The sequence below is a fragment of the Myotis daubentonii genome, chromosome 6 (genome assembly GCF_963259705.1).
Source record: "Myotis daubentonii chromosome 6, mMyoDau2.1, whole genome shotgun sequence".
Taxonomy (NCBI): domain Eukaryota; kingdom Metazoa; phylum Chordata; class Mammalia; order Chiroptera; family Vespertilionidae; genus Myotis; species Myotis daubentonii.
The window spans coordinates 424,032-445,494 of record NC_081845.1 but is presented as its reverse complement, the minus strand read 5'-3'; the positions used below and the strand labels follow the sequence as shown (position 1 = coordinate 445,494).

Sequence of the window (21,463 nt, the reverse complement as noted above, 5' to 3'; positions counted from 1 at the left end):
CGCGTGGAAAGAGAACGGGCGTGTGAGTTTATCTGGACTCGCTCTGTCTCATGGTCCGTAGGGCTGTCCTGCTGCCAGCACCACAGTCGTGAGCACTGTAGCTTGGGGGAAGCTGTGAAATCAGGAAGGGTGAGCCGTCGTATGTGTTTGTTTCTCGGTACTTTGGCTTTTTAGCCCCTTTGACCCACGTGAACCTGAGGGCCCTCTTCCGTTTCCGCGCGAGGCCGGTGGGATCTGATGGAAGCGGTGGGTGCCGGGTGCCGCCTCCCTCCGCGGCTCTCCGTCTCTCACAGGAGCGCGCTCCACCTTCATTTCTTCCAGCAAAGCGTCACGTTTTCCTTTCTGGGGTCTTTCCCTCTCTGGTTGGAGTTACTTGTAGGCATTTGCTTGTATTGGATGCTGCAGTAAATGGATTGTTCTCTTACTGCCCTTCCCATCTCTCAGGGACGTGTCTGACACACAGCTGACCTTTCCTGTCCATCTTGTCGTCTGCAACTTTGCCGACGCCCTACTTTTCAACTCTATTGAGACATAACGGACACGCAACACTGCGTGAGTCTAAGGGTTACACCATTTTCAATCCCAGAAGATACGGCGCGAGAAAGGCGCCTGGGAATTCGAAAGAGATCACCTGTAAAGCCCTCTGGACCAGACGCTGGGCACCGCAGCGACGGGCGCGGAGTGTCGGTGTGACCTTCCTTGTCCAGCAGCACTATCCCCTGGAGGGTGGCCAGCCCGACGCTGCTGGGGCGCTGCCAGGGCAGAGCCCGGGCCCCCCCCAACCCCCCCCCCCGGACGGAGCCCCAAAGCCAAACCTCCTTCCGTCACCATTCACCCCCTTTCGCCTTTTCTGCACCCTCCCCGCTGGTGGCCCACAGGGCCTGTGTCTGCCTTTTTGTTTGTTCGCTTGTCTGGTTTGCTCATTGTTGCTTTCAGGTTCATGTTCCCGTGTGAGTGACCCAGGGGGGTCTCGGCCTTCCTGCCCGACGTGTTCCACGTAACGCTGCTCCCCGGCCGTCCCTGCGTCTGCGACAGCCGCGCTCCGTCTCTGACGGCTCAGTGGGTTCCCACTGTGCACGGGTACCACCTGTGACAATGCAGTTTGTTCCTGAAACCACATAAAAAGAAAAATAATTCCATCTTTTTAAATAGGAAAAAGCGTGTGTTCTGTTCCAACCAAGGAGGACTAGATGATTTCACATGTAGGAAACTAAATCCACGGACGTGTGTGCATGACAAACAACTGGAAAGGAATAGTCCCTACACTAGGCGCAGCCAAGGCTTGATTGTGCCAGCATCTCCCCTCTTTCTACGGCTTCCCCCCAAATCTCCCCTTTGGATGCTCAGTTCTCCGCAGCCAGACTGCCCTTCAGCCTGAAGCCATAGCACAGAGAAGCCCTCGGGCACACGCAAGGCTGGGCCAGGCCGCCTCCCGGGACCTATGGCGTGTTCACGGCACCGGGAGGGGGCGACGGTAAACCTGTTGGGCTGTCCCCTCCCCCCCGGGTGGAAACTCTTCTTTTTAAAAAAGGGAGAGAGATCCATTTCTATAAAACCTTTTTACAGTTTATTTTCTGTTGTTCATCTTTAAAGTATAAAAATGAGGCTCTAGCTAAAAGCAGGGTTTCCGTGGTGAAGCGTTGACCGTGTGAACAAATAAATAAATATTTACAGTCTTTGGCAAAACAAGCGAAGTCTCATCAATCTGTACGAGAATATTGTTTAAAAAAACAAATAACTTACAAAAAATATGGTACATTCTAATATTCACATCGCCATCCCACACCGCTGCGTCCTTCGGCCACACCCGCCCCACCTCAGTCATGTCCGCCACCCTGTTGTCGTGGGAACAGAAGTCCACAAAAAAGTAAAAAAGTGCAGCAAGGTACCGAAAACCAACCTCAGAGAGAGCAGCAACTGACCATCAGATGAGACGGGGGAGGGAAGGCAAGCGCTTCCGGTTCTCTGGACTTGACCTCGAAATGAAATGTTAGCACAGGAAGGCTCTGCCCCGTCGGACGAGACCAGCTCCTCTGATGACACCCCCCTCCCCACATCGGAAAGGGCACGCGGCCGACAGCACAGCTGGGCCCAACCTGCCGCCGAGTCGGGTGAAACCCTCACACAGGACAGAGGACGGGGGGGCATGGGCGTCACCGCAACAGCAAGATTAAGGTTCCACTCGAAACGCTCATCATCATCTGTTTATTCTCCGCATTTTACAGCACGCTTTGTCTGACAGCATAAATTATCGAGCCTCGCGTTCTGACAGGACGATCTGCTTTAACCGCCTTCGTCTCAGGTGCTGGTCAGGTGCTTCTGGACCTCGCACGCCCTCCGTGAGCCCTGACAGGTGTCAGGTCAGTCCCCGGAGGAACTGCCTTCTGTCTCCTTCAATAAATACAGGCACAGCGTGTGTCACTGGAGCCTCGGTGACACGCGTCACCCGATCCGGCGCAGGCGACGGCCTGGCTTCAGAGCCCTGACTGGAAGCCGGACGCCGCGGGCACTGCCCGTCTCTGCCTGCCTGGCCTCGGGGCAGGGGTGGGAGAGAAGCCAGGTGAGCACTCGGGTCAGACGCGGGCAGCTGGCGACCGGGAGCTCCCGAGTCCTTGACAGCTGGAGCAGTCCCGTGAGGGCCCCGCCAGGCCCCACCTGGCCCGTGCGCCAGCCAGTGGGCAGGACGGTCCCTCCTGGGCAGAACCATCTCTCTCTGCGGAGGGGGCTGTCACTGTAGGAAGGATTAGGGGAGGGGTTTGCCTTGCCCGGCCACGCCCCCTTCAGACAGGAGGGAGCCTCTTCCTGTGGGAGCTACCGTGACGTGAGCGTGGGCAGCGCCACAGGGGCAGCGGCGGCTGGGCACGAGGCCTGAGTGGCAGCAACGCCTCGCGCACAGGGCGCCCTCGGCTCCGCGGGCACGGTCGGCAGTCACACGTTCCACGCGCCCATCCTTCTCTCTACACAAACGAGAAGCAATGCCACGGCGGCCGTCACGCCACATCGTCTCGTGGGCCGTCACTGCTTCCTGGCGGGCTGGGCGTCCCTCTTCGGGGCCCATTGGCATCTGCCCTCTGGGGGCACTTGGGCTTGGGGTTGAAGGAGGTGAAGAGCCGCTCGAAGTGAAGGTCAAGGTCAGAGACGCTGCCGGAGAGAGAAGCCGGGACCAGGACGCTGAGGGGTCTAGTAACAGCATCTACGGTGCGTGCGGCACACGCGCGAGTCCCGGTCACACATCTAGAGAAACAGCCAGCGGTTAGGACGGGGCATTTGTCCCCTCCCATTTTCTTTTACCTGCAGCCTAAAATGTCATTATTTTAATGAAAAAAGACATCCATGCCCCACCGGCCTGGCTCAGGGGCTGAGCATCGACCTATGACCCAGGAGGTCACGGTTCGATTCCGGCCAGGGCACAGGCCCAGGTTGTGGGCTCGATCCCCAGTGTGGGGCGTGCAGGAGGCAGCCGACCCATGATTCTCTCTCATCCTGGATGTTTCTCTCTCCCTCTCCCTTCCTCTCTGAAATCAGTAAAAGTGTATTTTTTTAAAAGAGACGTCCACATGCAGCTGGATGATGCGCGGATGCAGACCTGCAGGGAGGGAGGAACAAATGTCCAGAAAGGCCACTAGCTCAGGACAAGGACACTGCGCCGGACGCGAGGAGGGGCGCTGGCACCGAGCCCTCTTGATCCCCACGTCTGTGTCACGTGTGGTCTGAGCCTTACTTGCCTCGTTGCACAAGCGGTAGTTTCTGTCTACGTGAAGGTGTGAGGCCTGGGGGAGCCAGGGTCCCTCCAGGTCTGTAATAATCTGAGCAAACGCACTTGAGAGAGAGAGCTGAGCCTCCTCCCTGCCTCCCCTCCCCTCCCTCCCTCCCTGCCTCCTCCCTCTCCCTCCCTACTTCCTTCTCCCTCTCTCTTGCTCTCTCTCTCTCTCTCTCTCTCTCTCTCTCGCTCTCGCTCTCGCTCTCTCGCTCTCCCCTCCACAAGGGCAGTGCTGTGAAGTCCCATCAGGGTCCTGGAGGTGTAGAAAGCGCTGGACGTGTGGTGGGTGCCGTGGACGGGTGGGGCTGTGAGCATTTGCTAAGTGTGTGGCCTCCCACATTCAACTTCAGCCGTCACAGCAGCTCAGGCTGAGCCCTCGCTCACGCCGCAGCCTCCTGACCGACCGCACAGGCGTGCCCGCCCGCCTCCGGCCTGGACGCCCCGACCCACCTCTGCACTCGTACTTGAGGTCCGAGAAATAGACCATTTCTTGAGAGAAGACGAACAGGCCCAGCCGCCCGCCCGAGTAGGTTTGGTCGTAGATGGGTCCCGAGTCTGCCATGACCTGCTTCCCTTCGTGCACCAAGACCCTGCGGGCGGGGGTGGCGGGGGTGAACTCTGGGGAGGGCTCCTGGGAGGAGACTGCTTGCTCCCGGCCACGCCCCCTCCCTTCCCTCCTTCCCCCAGTCACTGCCCCGGGCCAGAGAGCAGGGGTTTGCCCAACTCTGCCTTTCAGAGCCAAGAGCAGTCGGTACCGTGAGCAGCACGTCCTTCCGCCCTCAGGAGCGGCTCGCCGTGTGTAGCCCGTCCGGGGCCTGGGCCGGGGGCACTCACCGTATGTAACCCGTCCGGGGCCTGTGTGTCAGGTGCCACCGGTAGGCAGTGTAGTCCTTCCAGCCAATGTTTTTGGGGTCATGCCACAGCGTCCGCACCTGAGGGAACGTTCCCCGAGTCCTGAGCGCAGTCCAGCCCCGCGACCCCGTCCGTGGAGTAAGCTCCAGGGCGGATGGAGAGCCACCGACAGGCACCAGGACGTTCGGTGCTAAGAGCACAGCCCTGAGCTGGGTCACGGGTCCAGGTTCTGGACCCTCCGCGCCCTGAGCTGGGACCGTGGGAGAAACACCTACTTTTAAACCATCTCCCCGTCTAAGTGGCCGGAGAATTGCCCGTCATGTTTTTAAAAGTACCAGCACGGTGCCTTTCCTCAGGGGGAGACTCGATAAAGGGGGTAACATGCTGGTCACTGAGTTAAAAAGCACAAAAGAGAAGGTGGTGTCCCCGGGGTGGGCCGGCCCCCCCTCACCTGCCCCGCCGTGTTCCCCGTGTGCCACAGCGCGTTCCTCAGGTGCTCGCCGGTGCCCGTGGTGGAGTTGACCACCTTGAGGGACACGCCCGAGTAGCCGTAGGCGCGGGTGGGCTGGTCCTCCCAGTAGGTCTGGGTCACCTGCTTCCACATCACCACGTAGAAGCGGCTGCTGGACTGGTAGCCGAAGACGAAGCCGGCGTAGTCGTCGTCCCGGTCCGTGTTCACGTAGAAGGTGCCACTGAAGTCCACGGACCCGAACTCGTCGAAGCCTGCGCGAGGGACAGGGCCGGGAGGTCAGAGCAGCCCTCGGGCGCCTGGCCAGCCCTTGGCCGCGCGGAGCTCTGGGCCGCTCGGCTGTGCCCGCCCTCACCCGGGTTCTGTCCCTGGGTATGAACACACGAAGAGGGGCTCGTCTTTGCAGATCCGACCTACGGAGCCTCGCAGAGCCACACGCACTGCGTTAGGTGACGGTGTGTGGCTCAAGGTCATAAAATAAAAGGGCAAGTGGCTTCCTAAAGACAGCCTTTCAGAGGCGAGGGCGAGGCAGGTGCCAGCTCTGAGCAGAGGTTGTTACAGCCGTGGGGACGGGCCACCGAGGACATCCAAGTCCCCTGTGGCTGTCAGGAGCAGCCGTGGGCACAGCGGCCAGAGGCTCACCCACGGCGATGCCGGGGTCCGAGTTGGCCGTCTGCACCAGCTCCTTGCCCTGGTGGCGGATGACCCAGTTGGGGTCGATCTGTGTGGTGCCCTTGGGGTCCAGGTGCACCATCTGGAAGTTCCTGAAGTCGGTCTCGCTGATGGCGCTGTTCTCGGGACACACGTCGTCGATGTCGGGGACGCTGTCGTTGTCGAAGTCGTCCTTGCAGGCGTCGCCCCGCCCGTCACCTGCCAGGAGGACGAGACGCGCAGGGTCAGGAGGGGCCACGCCTCAGGAGCTCGGCTCTCGGCCTGGGAGCCGGTGGGCGGGCGCTGGCCTTGGCACCGTCACACCTACCGTCCGCGTCCTCCTGGTCGGGGTTGAAGACCAGCCGGCAGTTGTCACGGTCGTCGGGCACCCCGTCGTTGTCGTCGTCCGAGTCGCAGGCGTCGCCCCGGCCGTCGCTGTCGTGGTCGGCCTGGTTGGCGTTGGAGATGTAGGGGCAGTTGTCCTGGTTGTTCTGGTGGCCGTCGTCGTCGATGTCCTCGTTGTCGTCACACTGGTCCCCCACCAGGTCGTTGTCCACGTCGACCTGGGCACAGAGCACCCGCCGTGAGCGGGGTCTCCCCCTCGTCCCCCGGGAGCGGCCGGTCTGGGGGCAGGAGCGGCTCCCCGAGATCACAGCCCGGCAGGACCCGGTCTCCGTCCCTGCTCCCTCCACGGGGCCTCTCCCGCAGGGAGACGGGAAACTGTCCAGAACCGAGCCCTTTCTGGCCTCCCCGGGGTTGCACACGGGCAGGCAGCCGCGGGTTTACAGTTGTCCACATGGAGAATAATATGACGGTTAGTGAACAGCAATGCAAGAATAGCCCTGGCCGGTTTGTCTCGGCGGTTAGAGTGCCGGCCCACGGACCGAAGGGTCGCGGGTTCGAGTCCTGGTCAAGGGCACGTACCTCAGTTGTGGGTTTACGCCTCGCCCCAGTCGGGGCCCATGGGGGAGGCAACCAGTAGGTGTGTCTCTCACATCAGTGTTTCTCTCTCTCTCTCTCCCTTCCACTCTCTAAAAATCAATGGGAGAGTATCCTTGGGTGAGGATTCAAGTAACAACAATGATGCTATTGCAAGAATGACCTCTGCTCCGCGGACTCACAGCTGAAGCCCACAGCTGCCGCCCTGCGTCCTGTGAACGACATACACGTGTTCTCACGCGTCTCCAGCCGCTGGCTGAGCCGGGGAGGTAAGTGCAGACCCCACGGCGAAGCCTCTGTCCGTCCAGCCGTGGCCACCGAGACGCCAGGGCCAGGCGTGGAGGTCAGTTCAGCACGTGTTCCCGTGTCGTGCCGCGGCCGAGCTCACGGACACTCACGAGGACGTACGTACGTTTATGTCTGAGACTGAAAGGCCCGGCCCCCCGCCCCCGCTCCCTGACCCCGCCGGCCGCCCACCTGGTCGGGGTTGTGCACCAGGGGGCAGTTGTCACAGTGGTCGCCCACGCCGTCGCCGTCCGTGTCCCTCTGGTCCGTGTTGTAGACGTAGGGGCAGTTGTCGCGCTCATTGAAGACGTCTGTGGGGGGAGAGGGCGCGGTCCCGTTTAGCAAAAGCACTGAGCTCCCTCCCGTCACTGAGCCTGACAGCCAGGCTCCCGCTGGTCAGAGGGGGTGGTGAGTGAGGAGATGACTGGCTGCGTGGACGCGCCTGTGTGACATTTCCCGTTAACTCAGATTTCACCCCCGGTGGCCACTGGCTGTGCCCCGTCAGCTCTGAGTCCACGGTGCTATTCCCCGAATAGCCACTCAGGACACGCGCCCTGGGTGCCCGGGCGAGCAGCTGAGGCTCCGAGGCCCTGGCATCCGTCCCCACGCGAGTGGGCAAGTAACGGGCACAGGTGCAGGCTTTCAGGTGCCACCTTCGCCCAAGAAACCTGAAAACAGATCACGAAGCCCATCAAGACAGGAGCCGTGAAGAGAGCTTCCAGGGGACCACAGTGTCACCCTCAGTGACGAGGCAGCAAACACCCCAAACCAGGAGCCCAGGAAAGGTGAGGCAAGCCTGGGGTGCGGGGGGAGGGCCACCCAGGTGCAGGGCGCAGGAAAGGACCCGGGGCTGCGACCCGCCCACGGGCCGGGAACGACGGGTGGGCGAGAGCAGCTCAGAGAGGCGCCTCCTTGCGCCTCAGCCCGTGGGGCAAGCTGAGCGGATCCAGCAAACAGGACAGAAGTTTGCCAACTTCACGCTGAGCCTCAAACGCCCGTGCGGACGCGGCACTGACCGTCGCCGTCGATGTCCACGGAGCAGGCGTCGCCCTCGCCGTTGTGGTCGGTGTCGATCTGGGCGGGGTTGTGCACCTGCGGGCAGTTGTCGCAGCGGTCCCCCACCTCGTCCTTGTCGTAGTCGAACTGGCGCGGGTTGAAAAGGAGCTGGCAGTTGTCCTGCAGGGACAGCGGGGGAGGAACTAGAGAAACAGCTCAGCGGACACACCGTCCAGCAGAGGTCAGAGGTCGGGGCCAGTGCGTCCGCACAGGCGTGGCCAACCCAGCACACTCGTGACCTCGGATCGCTTCCTACTTATATGTGCACCGGCCTCTCTTGAACATTTTGAGGTTTTCTAGCGCAGAGATGACAGCATTCACTTCCTGGTGAAGGCAGGTGCGTAAGTACAAGTGAACGAATGAGTGAATAGATGAATGAATGAATGAATGGGTGAGTCAGTGGGCCGACGGAAGGCAGGTGCATAAATGCAAGTGAATGAATGAATAGATGAATGAATGAATGAATGAGTGGGTGAGTCAGTGGGCTGATGGAAGGCAGATGCAGCAAAGCTGTGTGAAAATTGCATCTTCTACCCTGCAGGTCCCAGTTAGGTGTGGATGTAACTCCTTTATGATTCGCTACAGTTTCCTCAGGAAAGGGAGACGCCTGCACATGGCCCCAGGGCACGTGTGTCGCCATGTCTGCCACAGCCCCGCCCACCACTGCGCCACCAGCGAAAAGCTAGTTAAGCTGTTAGCAGCGCTTCTAGCCGAGCGCCCGGCAGCTCCAGGCTCGGCCGGTCACCGCTTGGGCGAAGGACCAGCCTTCCCGTCGGTGACCGGGTGACGCAAGCAGGAGCCCCATCAGGACAATTCACGGCGACTGTTTAGTGGGAGGCGCTCATCCCTGACCCCTCTGCTCCGGACCCCAGAGGCCCCTCCCACCTGCTCGTCGCGGACGCCATCGTTGTCATCGTCGTCGTCGCAGGCGTCACCGATGCCGTCCTTGTCGAAGTCTTCTTGCCCCGAGTTGGGCAGCAGGGGGCAGTTGTCCTGGGACCAGAGGAAGCACACGTATGACCCCCAGGCCTTTCCTCCACGCGGGCAGCCGCAGCTGAGGACCGAGATGGAGCCTCACGTCTGTCGGCCTCGCGGGAGGCCTGCCCTGGAGACCACGTCACCACCCCTAGGAGCCGAGACCACAGACGCCGTGTCCTGAGCCCAGGACCCCGTGAAGCTGCCGAGCGCCTGAGGAGGGACGCGGACGGAACCCCACTGTCCCTCCTTCCCGTGAACGGCAGCTCGCCCACCAGGAGCCCACAGCGCCTACGGCCTCACTCCCGGGCCACCCACGCCTCAGGCTCAAGCCACTGCCCCCGGTCACTCTTCCGGAGGCAGGGCGTGCGCAGCACGTCACAGACCACACGTCACGGCCGAGCTGTGCGGACGCCGAGGGAGGGGGCCAAGCGCCGGAGAGGGTGGGCAGCACGGCCTGCATTTCTATGACGCCCGCCAAGTGGGTGGCCCGGCCTCACCCTAACCCGTTAGAGACCCTGGGGCTCCGCCCGGCGCCCTCACCTTGATGCAGTGGTCGGTGGCGTTGGTGGCACAGACCAGGTTCTTGTTGGGCCAGCCGTCCAGGTCCGAGTCCTCCCCGCAGATGAGCCCGTCGCCCGCGTAGCCCGTCTGGCACTCGCATTTGTACATGGGGTCGCTGAAGTGGCCCAGGTAGATGCACTCGGCGTGCCGGTGGCAGCGGTGGGTCTTGTCCTGGCACGGGTTCTCGGGCTCGCACACCTGGAGGACGGCCACACTGGTGGGGACCCTGGGGCCCCGGCCCCACCGCACGGGGTCCAGGCCGCGTGCTCGGGGCTGCGCGGGCCTCCCTAGGGGGCCTCCGGGGGACAGTGGCTGGGACTCGGCACCTGTGTCCCCACCGAGCGCTGCCGACACCTGTCGGAGCCACTGGCGACCGCGGACGCTGCCGATTCAGGAAAAGCTGAGAGTGTCCTCGTGGATGCTGTCGCCACAGCTGAGCTCTGCCCCCACGTGGTCGGCTCTCGAGGGCCGACAGCGGATGTGGGTCCGTCCTGCCCGCTCTCCCCAGACGCTGCCCTTCTCCCGTCTCCACCCTCCGCCTCCCCGGATCCGCTGACGTTTGGAAGACCGAGCCGCACAAAGGGCCGTGTCCGCTGCTCACCTGCTTTTCCGTCTGCGCGGCCTCCAGGCCGGCCCCGAAGGGCTGGGTGCCCTTGTAGCGAGGCGGGCAGGGCAGGCAGTGGAACCCGGGGTCGGTGTTGACGCAGCGCTGGGACTTGCTGCTCGTGGAGAAGCAGACGTCGGTGACCAGGGCGCACTGTGGGGACAAGCAGGGGTGAGCCTCCCCGCCCCGCCTCTGAGGCGCCCCCTGCCCTGCCCAGGGTGGGCACCCACCTCGTCCAGGTCCTCGCAGTGGGTCCCGTTGCCCAGGAAACCCACTGGGCAGGAGCCGCAGGACCAGGAGCCGTCGGGGAAGCTGCTGCACTGGGCGCCCGGGAAGCAGGGGTTGGATAGGCAGCCGTCTGTGTGGGGAGCAGAGCGGTCAGGGCTGCGGGTGGGGCAGCAGCCGGAACCGGGCCCAAGAGCGACTCGGACACTCACTGCGCCCCGGGGGCCACCTGGGCAGGTCAGCACCACAGTCTGGTTGTAGGGAAACTAAGGGAGGGACGCACGTGCTGGAGACGGGCATGGAGGGAGGTGTGCAAGGTGGGGGTGACGTGCACCTTGGGGGCCCGCACACAGTGGGGGCACCGCACATGGGGGGGGGACGGGGGGGGGCGCCGCCGCCCCAGAGCGCACGGCTGAGCTGCGAAGCTGGGGGGTTCGCGTGTCATCACAGGCTTTTGTGCACCATGTGCAGCCTCGTGCGCGGTTCTGCTTTTACAGAAACACAAAAGCGCGGAGGGACCTAACGCGGGGGTAGGAACAGGTGTCTGTGTGCCTGCCGTCGACTGTTCTGTGTTTTCTGTATATTCCCTCCCTTTCATCAGAACGAAAGCCCAGTGGTCACTTCGAAGACTGCTGTGGCTGCGGGGACAGCATGGTGCCTCGTGATCCTCCGCGTGTCCCGCGCACGCACCTACGGGGCAGCTCCGCTTGTTGCACATCTGCTGCTCCGTGCGGTCGCCCACGCAGGCCTTCCCCCCGTGCTGGGGCTCCGGGCTGTTGCAGACGCGCGTCCGCTCACGGATGCCGCCGGCGCAGGTGACGGAGCAGGCGGACCACGGGGACCAGGGGCTCCAGCGGCCGTCGACTGCGGGGAGAGCAGGGACAGCGTCGGCCCGGGTGCCCTGCAGGCCGGGCGGCGGAAGCCGGATGCGGGGTCTCCAATGCGGCAGCATTTGGTGAGAAGCCCTTGGGTGACAGGTCGGGCCACGGGGCAAGGGTCTCGGTTGGTTTGTAGTTTCCTCTCAGAAGAGAGATCGCAGCCCCTTCGGGTGTAGAGGTGATGGGGCTGGGGGGCCTCGGTCACGTGGGGAGAGGGTGTGACCTTGACGGCCCCTTCCCATCACCCCACTCCCGTCTCCGGGTGACAGGACGCCCAGGACTCAGGCTCCCGGAGCTGGGACCCGCATTCTCTCGCCCTGGACTTGCGCCCGGCGGCCGGCGTGTCCGGCACCTTGTTCTGGGTGCCCGCTGAGCCTGCTCTGGTTCTGGTCCCCTTGGTGCAGGTTCATGTGACTTCCCTGCGCTGGCACAGACGAGGGCAGTGCCCAGCCCGGGTGCTGGGCATCAACGCCCAGGGCTGCCTCCGGGCCAGCCAGCAAGGGGACCGGGCAGCTTCCACCTCTGCCCAGCCCTGGTCCCAGCTGCCCCCCGCGCCCGCCCCCACCCGCCTCGTCCCACTCACTTGGACACGGGGCTCCCTGGCAGCCTTTCGTCTCGCGGCCACTGCCTCTGCAGCCCTTGCCCCCCATCTGGGGCACCGGCGAGTTGCAGAGACGGATCCGGGTGATGTTGCCGACCCCACAGGTCTCGGAGCAGGAGGACCAGGGCGACCAGTGGCTCCAGCCGCCGTCCTGCCGGACTAGCACACGAGAGGCGTGGGTGTCAGCAGCGGCCTGGAGGGGAGGGGACCAGCCGGAGCCCACGGACAGGCTGGGGCCTCCCGAACCCCAGCCCTCGGAGCAGACCCCGGCACCCGGCGACTCACTGCGGCGGTCGCACTTGCCCAGGCCGCAGGCCCGCGTCTGGATGGACGGCCCCAGGCAGGCGTTGCTGGTGACGTCGCAGGACCTTCCTCTCTGCTGGGTACCGGGCCCACAGGTGACGGAGCACTGCGTCCACTCGGCCCACGGGGACCAGCCCTCCTCGCCATCGGCCGCTGGGAGGGACACAGGCCGGTCACACCTCCCCCGGTCATGGCGCAGGAGGGACCGGCCGGGACAGAAGCCCTCGGTCCTAATTCAAGGCCTTGCAGACGCTTGCTGATCACTGGGCAGCGAGGGTGTTCAGCGGGTGAAGGGTCCCTGGGCAAGCGGCCTGAGCCCCCCCCCCCCCCCCCGAGCAGAGGACAGCGAGGCCGCCCCGCACTCACAGTGGAAGCAGGACGGGCAGCAGTCCCCCTCCAGCAGCGACGGGTTCGCGCAGGTCACTGGCGGGCAGGAGATTTGGTGGCAGACGGTTTTAAATTTCTGCGAGGAAAGAGAGGCGTTCATGTAGCCACCTCTGCTCCCCCACACCCGTCGGCCCGCCAAGGCCGGCTACCCGCCAGTGCCAGGGGCTGAGGAGCGCAGGCAGGGTCCTCGCCCAGAGCGCAGGCTGCGGGCCTCACCTTGCAGGTGCATTTGGTGCAGCTGTCCACCACCCAGGTCTCGTTTTCCGCGAAGAACCGGCCGTCCTGCCAGCACGCGGACATGTTCCTGGTCTTCGGGGGGCCCCCCATGAGCTCCCAGAGGAACTGGTTGTCGTTGGACTGGAAATCGGGCGGGTTTAAGGACAGACGGGAACCCGCGGTGGCCGTGCTCCCTGGGAAAGACGTCCCTCCCCACAGCTCTGCGGGCCCAGCGGGAGCCAGGTGTGCAGAGCGACTCGCTGAGACGTGCACCGTGGAGGGCGCGGGTGTGCGAACCGCACAACACGCAGGCCGCTCCCACCTCAGGGTGTCACTTCACCTGACACGTGTTCACTGCTGGCTGCCTTCGCGTGTTCCCACCCACCCCACGCTCCTGGTGGAAAATTCCAGAAGGTCTCCTCGGTCTTGCTATGCCCATTCCCTCAACCCCCACGGACCACCCACCCTGGGCAGTCAGGACGGGCTGGGCCCTCAGCCGTGCGTGCAGGGGGGCTGTGCCTGGGCCGCACCCACCACTTTCCGGAGGCTCTCGTGCAGCTGGTTGACGACAACGCGCAGCCCCGACAGCTCGCTGGCCATGCTGCCCAGCTCCTCGCAGGAGCGCTCGCACACGCCCGGCCTCTGCCCCGCGCTCGGGCCCACGTACGCCGTGGTGACCGCCGGGCTCAGGTGCAGCGTCTCCGTGTTCTCGCTGATGGCGTTGGCCTCGGCTGCGGGGACGTGGCGGAGAGCCTGGTCGGAACCACTCGGGCACAGCCCCCCGGCCCCGCATTTAGCGGAGGACTGTCCGCTCCTGACCCCCTCGGACTCAGCGCTGGGCCCGCCCAGCACGGGGACAGACGTTGGATGATCCTGGGGACCCGCACGGGCCAGGATCGTGCGCCTCCGCGTGGGCACCGCACCCCGTTCCCGCGGACGTTCCTGACGCGGGCACACGTTCTGACAGCGCGCGCCTCTTCCTCCACCGAGTTCCCACCGGAACTCCTCTGCCGCTTGTCCTGACTAAGCAGGGCCGGCTGTCCTTGTCCTGCCCCGCCCCCCGCGCGCACACGCACACGCACATGCACACACACCGTGGTTCTGTCCAGGTGGCATCTATTCAAATACTGTGAATTCTCACTGGCCCTCATATTCTCTCCCTCTCTCTCTCTCTCCCTCTCTCTCTCTCTCTCTCTCTCTCTCTCTCTCTCTCTCTCACACACACACACACACACACACACACACACACACACACACACACGAGCGGAAACCCACCCAAGATGGGGAGTGTTGTTCAGAGCACACCTACCTCCCTGGCTTTGCGGACAGCCTTTCCTGCTGAGAACGTCTTCCACCGAATCTTCAAACACCAAGTAGACGTTCTGCAGCAACCCCTGCAGGTGTGACACGGAGAAACACGGGGAATGGGCAAACCCCACACCAGGGAGGCCTCGCCACGTGGACGAAACGAAAACTCGAGGTCTCCTGCCAGGGGGTGTGTCTGCTGCACGCTCGGCCTGGCCCCTGTGGGTGGGCATCCTTGCAGGTCCCCATGGGAGCGGCCGGGGCATGACGGGCAGTGGGAGTTTACAGAGGAAGGGGGGGCACGGGAGCTGGGAACTGCCTCTGGGCTCAGCCTGATGGGTGTCCTGGACTGTCCTCTGCTGGCTAGGTCTCCGAGGAGAACAGCCAACGCCGAATGTCCTGGGAACGTCTGCGGGTCCAACCACAGACACAGCGAGGAGGGGAGATGAAGTGTCTCCCACAGCCTGGGTGGTAAGTGCACGTCGGGCTGGGTCAACTGCTGCCACGGGAGCTTTCTAACCCCAACCCTAACCCTGACCCCAACCCTAACCCTGACCCCAACCCTAACCCTAACCCTGACCCTTACCCTGAACCTAACCCTTACCCAGACCCTAAGCCTGACCCTGACCCCAACCCTGACCCTAACCCTAACCCTAACCCTGACCCTTACCCTGAACCTAACCCTAACCCTGACCCTAACCCTGACCCCAACCCTAACCCTAACCCTGACCCTTACCCTGACCCTAAGCCTGACCCTAACCCTAACCCTGACCCTAACCCTGACCCCAACCCTAACCCTAACCCTTACCCTTACCCTGACCCTAAGCCTGACCCTGACCCTAACCCTGACCCTGACCCTAACCCCGACCCTGGCCACCAGAGATGAACTCAGCAACACCTGTAGGCCTTTTACTCAAATAACAGTTACACACACACTTCTTTCCAGAGAACACAGGTGCCTGGGAGAGACCGACGTGCTCGCCCTCCTTCGTGGGTCCTTGCGCGCCTGTGGCTTTAAAAAGACCCTCTTCCCGAAGGCGTTTAGCGAAGACGCCGATGGTGTTCCTCCCCGCCTTTCCTCGGAGAAACAGCTGCTCATCCTCCTCCCCTCACGTCGGCACCGAGGCGGACGGGGGCTCAGCACAGGGAGGCCGGCCTGGATCCCGGAACGTTGGGGCCCGACCCCTCGATCATATCAGCCTCGTTCCGAGCATCAGCGCTGTTTGTGCAGGTGAGAAAGTGCACCTGCAGCCCTCGCTCTGCCTGTCCTGGCATGTGTGTGTGCGCGCGCGTGTGCAGGTGTGTGTGTGCGTGCAGGTGTGGGTGTGTGTGTGTGTGTGTGCGTGCAGGTGTGGGTATGTGTGTGTGTGCAGGTGTGTGTGTGTGCAGGTGTGAGTGTGTGTGCAGGTGTGAGTGTGTGTGCAGGTGTGTGTGTGCGTGCAGGTGTGGGTATGTGTGTGTGTGCGCGTGCAGGTGTGGGTGTGTGTGTGTGTGCGTGCAGGTGTGTGTGTGAGTGCAGGTGTGAGTGTGTGTGCAGGTGTGTGTGTGCGAGCAGGTGTGGGTATGTGTGTGTGTGCGCGCGTGCAGGTGTGGGTGTGTGTGTGTGCGTGTGCAGGTGTGTGTGTGTGCAGGTGTGGGTATGTGTGCAAGCGCAGGTGTGGGCGTAGGTGTGCATCATGTGAACGTGTGTGCAAGGGTGTGGTGCTCGAGTGTGGTTGTGTGCACAGGTGTACATGTGGGTGTGCATGAGCACATGAAGTGGCTGTACATGTCTGCATGACCACACATGCACGACTGTGTGTGACCTGTGTGTGCACGCGTGTGTGTGTGCGTGTCTCCGACACAGGCCTCGTACCAGGAGATGCCCCACCGCCGGCGCTCCCACAGTTCTGCGGGCCCCTGGCCGGCGCATACGCACCCGGAAGTGGCTCTCCCGGGCGGAGCCTTTGGCCACGTACATCCTGCTCTTGTCCGTCGTCAGCTGCTCGTAGAAGGGCTCGTCCAGCGTGAAGCTGTCGATCAGGGCGCAGCCCACGTACAGGCTGAACGTCTCGCCCGCCACCTGCACGGTGACGTTCTTCCACTGGGCGTCGGCCAGGCCCACGTCCTCCAGGGACAGCACGTGCTGGGCGCCGTCCACCCAGTAGGTGAGGTCCAGCGTGTCGGCCGGGCCGTTGGAGACCAGCTCGAACTGCCTGTGCGCGCCGGGGCCCTCGAGGGCCAGCAGCGTGCCCCGCGACTTGCGGTCCTGCCGCAGGCTGGCCGTCAGGAAGAAGCCCTCCCTCTGCCGCATGAGCCGGGCGATCCGGCCCAGCTGGCCCGCGCTCACCGGCGGGATGTAGTCGAACCGCACGAAGCGGTAGGCCGGCACGCCGGGGTCGGGCCCCCGGAACTGCTTGGCCCCGATGGTCTTGCGGCTGATGTTGCTGATGCTGAAAAGGTCGAAGGCCGTGTCCTCGTCCCGGTCACCGGCTGCCCAAGGGAGCGAGCGGGGTCACAGCCGCGGCGCTGGGGCCGGGCGTCCTTACCCGGTGCCAGGCACGAGCGAGGCCACCGGCCCCCAGGTCCCCTTCCCTCCCCACCGTGCGGTGCCTTCTGTAGAGCCTCAAAGGGGGGTCCCCAAAACGGCTGGTCCCCTTGATGGGCCAGCATATCACCCACAACCTCACTGTGTCCAGGCCCCCGCCCTCAGGTGACCCCCATCCCTGGCGCAGGTTCCGGCCCCGCCCACTCACCCTGAGCTCCGCAGGCGGCCCAGAGGGCCGGCAGGACCAGCGCCCAGAGCATCCCGCCTCGCGGCCGCCGGCACCTGCAGACGTGAGAGCCGGTTAGTCACAGTGCAGCCCTCAGTGCGGACTCGACTTCCTGCTCCGATGACCGTTGGCAAGAAGTCAGCATTGTGGCCGGCCCTGTGCTGAGCTGAGCGCATTGGATGTTTGTGTTATAAGTCGTCGTCATGAGCCAGGAGGTCGGTGCTCCTGCTCTCGTCTCGTGTGCGGAGTCCTCGCCCCGCTGCTCGGGGTGCGGCCAGGACCTGACCGAGGAAGTCGGGTCTGGAGAAACGTCAGCGTGTGGACGTGACCCCCAGGCGTGTGGAAATCGCCACGACAGCGAGTTATGCATGACCGACTGAGACACAGTGAACACGAAGCGCACACGCGTGAGGAATGAGCTTAGAGCGGAGCGCCATCACCACAGAGAACAAACCACACGCCTTGGACACGTCTCCCCGCTGGCCCGGCTCCGCGCCTGTTTTTCCGTTCGTTCTCGGGGATTGTCAGTTGGCCGCCTCAGCGGAGGCTGGGCCAGGAGTCAGGAGACCTGGCGGCTGTGGCGGCTGCAGTTAACCCCCGCTGGCCTCCCGGGTCCTGAGCCCAAACCCTGGGGCCCGATTTCTCCCCAGGCAGGACCTCCAAGCGAGTTGGGGTCTCGGTGCCGAAGGAGCCGCCTCCGGAAATGTTCGTCAACGGCCCCGTCTCTCCGGGGGGAGAGGCCCAGGGGACAGGACGCCTGCTTTCTCCATCAGCCCCGAGGAGTCACCGGGGAAGAGGGGGCCAGGGCTGGGGCGCCGGCGAGCCTCTCTGTGTGGGTCCCCATCTGCAGGGTGGGGGGTCGCCCTTTAACGTGCCCGCTGCCAGGCGGGTGCGAGGAGTGTGTGCACTGGGTCACTGAGCACAGCGCCCACATGTGTTGGTCACGCAGCTGCTCGCATCTGGACGCACCCTGTGACCGCCCGGCGCAGGGGCAGCGAGGGATGTCCGCGGGCTCTCAGGAGGACTGGGGGACATGAGCAAACGCGCGTCCACGCTCAGCAAGCTGCCGGTCAGTGGTCCACGCGGCGGCCCTGTGGCCTCTCACCCCAAGGTGCCTCTGTCCCCTACGGACAGCGGGGGAGGCTGGCCCATCCGGAACGTAAACTGTACATTCTGGATGCCAGCTCCCCGAGTCCAGGCTTAAACAGTGAGTGAACTCTGTTCCAACCACGGACCCTGTGCTCCCTAAAGCGGAAGCGCGACTGTCTGTCTGTCTGTCTGTCTGTCTCTGCCACGTGCCACCTGGGAGCGAGGGTCTCATCTCCGGATGGAGACAACCACACCTGCGCCACCGCCCGCCTCCCGCATCAGAGGAGCGATTCCGGCCACTCGGCCAGGAGCCCGAGAGCTGCCACGGTCTCTAAGAGTCTGTCTCTCCGCCTCACAGCAGGAGTGACATTCGGAGTGCGGCATCCCTGTCTGTGCGAGACCCAAGGCTGCGCTCCGGGGCCCCCTCGCCCCTGCCTCCGGCCACCCTGGCACTTGGCATGGACTCGCTCCTCGCCTTTCATCAGTGACCGGCCTTGGAAACCACTCCTCGGCGATGGGGCGTGTGCGGTCGGGGTCTCAGAGTTGTTTTCCCCCCAATTCCTTCCCCGCGGCTCCCCCAGAACAACCACCTTCCTGGGCAGCGTTCTCCTTCTGCAGCGGAAACACGCAGGTGCCCAGGCCCCCGGCAGGTACGGCCATGAAACCACGTCGGGCGGTGGCGCAGGTGCCCAGGCAGAGGCCGGAACGGGCCGCGCCTCAGTCCCCCGTGAGTCCAGTCCGGGCGTGAGACGCGGCGGCAGGGCCACTCGCCACCTCCTCCAACTGTGAACCTACGTCCTCGTTTCCGTCTCCCTCCCAGAAATCAGGATTCTCCTCCGAAAACTAAATGAAACTAAATGACAATGAGACCGTTCGGTAAAGTGAAAAAGTCTTACCCGGGGAGAGAAGAGGCCACAGGGAGGGCTGGTCGGGCCGGGACGTCGGGCTGGGGTGGGTGGGCGCTGGGCGGGGCGCGGACGCCGGGCTGACGAGCGGGGGGCGCACTGGCCTCCGGGCAGCGGCTCTGCTTTATATGCTCCTGTCTCCGCTTAATTCATTCCCTCGAAGCAATGACATAATTCCTCCTCCTCCAGGACCGCGGAGGAGGGGCCAGACGGGGAGCCAGAGCTATAAATAAACCGCAGGGGCAGGAATGCTCTCGCTCGCGTGCGTCCGTGGCCGAAGCGGGGCTGGCCTTTCTCACCCGGGAAGCCGTCGCTGGGCAGCAACGGGGCGAGGGCTGCGGAGTCCACGAGGGCGACGCCCTCACACGACGAACTGATAGAATGTGAGCAAAGGCAACCATTTAACCCAGAGGCTCGCGGACACGTGCTCGTGCTGCCTCAGCGACTGAGAGGAGGGTTGGGAGAACTCACCTGCGTCCAAATCCGACTTCCTTTGCTCGGTCCGAGCCCGGCCTCCGGCTGCCCAGACCCGACTGGCCCGCTCGCCCCACAATGTCCCGGGGCGTGAGGGACCGCCGTCCGCTCCCCCGGGTGCGACAGGCAGCCTGCCGTGCGGTTGTGCAGAATAAACACTCGGGAGTGAAAACGGTGGCAGCAACCACACTGCCTGCCATTCGCCAGAGCTCACATCCCAGGCTTGTTGCGGGGGGGGGGGGGGGACCGGGGGGGGGGAGGGGGACCGGGGGGGGGGGGTCAGCTGCACGGGCTGGGTCTGCGAGGGGGAGGGGCGGGGCTCCGGGCACCTCTGGGTGCCTGATGGGGGACACACACAGCAGCAGACACGCTGGGTCTGCGTTGGGGAGTCTGGGTGCCTGGGGGGACACGCACAGCAGACAGGGCCTGGGGCTGTGCGGGGTGGGGGGTGGAGGGGGGGCTCCGGGTGCCTGGGGGGACACGCACAGCAGCAGCCGAGCTGCTGGTCTAGGCCGTGTGGAGCCTGTGTGAGGAGTCGGCGTTGCCCCCGCCTGGAACTGGGCCGCGGAGCTCGCTGAGGGGCCTGCCTCCGCCTGGTCCTCCGGCTCCTGCCTGGCCTGGCCCGTGGGCGGGAGAGGTGACGGGAGAGGGGGGTCCTGGTCCTGTTCACGCTGGGAAACCACCTCCTGCGGGAGCCGTCAGCCTCCGTCTCGGGGACCGCGATCCCTGACCGCGGGGAGCAGAGCGCGCAGGCTGCTGAGGCCAGAGCTGGCGATGGAGCCGCCAGAACAGCCGCCGGGCCTCGGGGCAGAGCAGGTGCGGCCTCGACCAGGGGCGTGTGCTCCGGCTTCCGGCGGGCAGTCACCTCACTGGCCGACAGGCCGCTGGTTCCGTGGCTGACGGTGGGGTTTGGGCGTCTCGCGGGCCAAAGGGGCGAGTGCAGGTCCCACCTGCGTCCATGTCACCCGTACGCGCCTGCGCGGAGCAGGGACTGGGCCAGCTGGGTCAGCACACGGCGGGGTGCGGGGGGGTGGGGGGGACGGGGGAGTTGTCCCAGGAGAGGCGCTGGGCGGCCGAGAAAAGGGGGGCCCAGAGCAAAGCCAGCCGCGCCTGGAACTGGTCTGCGCGGGAGTCGGCCGGCCCCTGAGGCTGGTCCTGGGCCCTGGGCAGAGGGACGGCCGGGGGAGGGGGTCCATGAGACCACAGGGCAGAGTCGGGGGCGCGAGGGGACAGCCAGGCTCCTGCGAAGTCCACAGACTTGAGTGCAGCATCAGTTCAGGGGGGACAGTGGGTGTCAGGAGGGGGAGGGGCCGCAGGCAGGTCCGTGCTGGGGTGAAGCATGTCCCCCCAAATCTTGTCCACCTGGACCCTGTGGGCACAGCCCGCCCAGCAAGGCTGTAGCCGCCCAGCAGGAGGGGGCCCCAGGCCCCTCAGTTCCGGCCGGTCCACCTGGGAAGCTCGCAGATGCGCTGGAGGCTCCGGAAGCTTCCATCCTCGTGGGCATCACCTCTGAAGTGGGTGCAGCGCCGTGACCCGTCCGGGGAGGTGCCACGCCCGCCCTGGCCCTGCCACCAAGACGAGCTCGGGGGCCGGGGCCGGGGCCCGGGTCAGAGCAGGCAGGACAGTCGTCGTCCGGCCTGAGCGTCTGGCTCGGGAGCCACGTGACGTGGGGACCACGGGAGGAGCCGGGACGGGAGGGGCCGCCGCGTCGGAGGGCGGTGGCCCTGAAAGGTCTGCGAGGCCACAGGTCGGGGGTCACGCTCTCCTGGGGGGACGGTTGGGCCCCAGCCGCTCATCACGGGGGGATCAGGTGAGAAGCCTGCAGCTCCGGCCTGTGGGCGCCCGGCTCCCACCAGGTACAGGGGGTCCTGCCAGCACGGGGTGGGGTGACGCCCAGGGTCCCCCAGGAGCTCCCGCAGCGACAGCGTCCCCCGGTGCCGGGTCCGCCGGGCAGTGCAGGGCCCCAGGCCCTCGGTGCCGGGGCAGGAGGCTCAGCAGGCGGAGGGACTCGCGGTCCAGGGAGGCCAGGCCGCGGCCTCAGGTGCCCCTGGCACGGACGGGAAGGGCCCTGTGGCTTCGGGCGCGTTTGGGATGAAACTGGAGGAGAGGGGAGGGCCCCGCTCCCTCCCGGTGCCACCTGATGGCCCTGGCACGGCAGCATGGCCGGGCTCC

At 64.7% G+C, this 21,463-nt stretch overlaps 1 protein-coding gene across 1 annotated transcript; it reads right to left on the bottom strand.

Annotated features, from left to right (window-relative positions):
• Window positions 1-1,544: 1,544 nt before the first annotated feature.
• Window positions 1,545-18,833, bottom strand: THBS2 (thrombospondin 2). The gene is made up of 22 exons (XM_059699792.1): window positions 18,809-18,833; window positions 16,806-16,879; window positions 15,989-16,542; window positions 14,075-14,159; window positions 13,300-13,496; window positions 12,766-12,906; window positions 12,529-12,625; window positions 12,145-12,315; window positions 11,842-12,018; window positions 11,071-11,244; window positions 10,386-10,513; window positions 10,153-10,308; window positions 9,531-9,749; window positions 8,898-9,005; window positions 7,973-8,132; window positions 7,149-7,267; window positions 6,061-6,295; window positions 5,724-5,951; window positions 5,064-5,335; window positions 4,595-4,692; window positions 4,211-4,350; window positions 1,545-3,234 (listed from the first exon to the last, which is right to left on the bottom strand). Exons 2-22 carry the CDS (start codon window positions 16,855-16,857, stop codon window positions 3,227-3,229), a joined length of 3,519 nt encoding a protein of 1,172 aa, XP_059555775.1. The 5' UTR covers window positions 16,858-16,879; window positions 18,809-18,833; the 3' UTR covers window positions 1,545-3,226.
• Between the last annotated feature and the right edge of the window lie 2,630 nt (window positions 18,834-21,463).

What these genes read in the sequence shown, in the direction of transcription:
- THBS2 (XM_059699792.1), bottom strand. Translation starts at nt 16,857, where the DNA reads ATGCTCTGGGCGCTGGTCCTGCCGGCCCTCTGGGCCGCCTGCGGAGCT. An exon ending in CTGCCCGTCCTGCTTCCACT is followed by an intron (nt 12,316 to 12,528) that starts GTGAGTGCGGGG and finishes TGTCCCTCCCAG; the next exon opens with CGGCCGATGGCGAGGAGGGC. An exon ending in CCGCGCAGACGGAAAAGCAG is followed by an intron (nt 9,750 to 10,152) that starts GTGAGCAGCGGA and finishes GCCGTCCTCCAG; the next exon opens with GTGTGCGAGCCCGAGAACCC.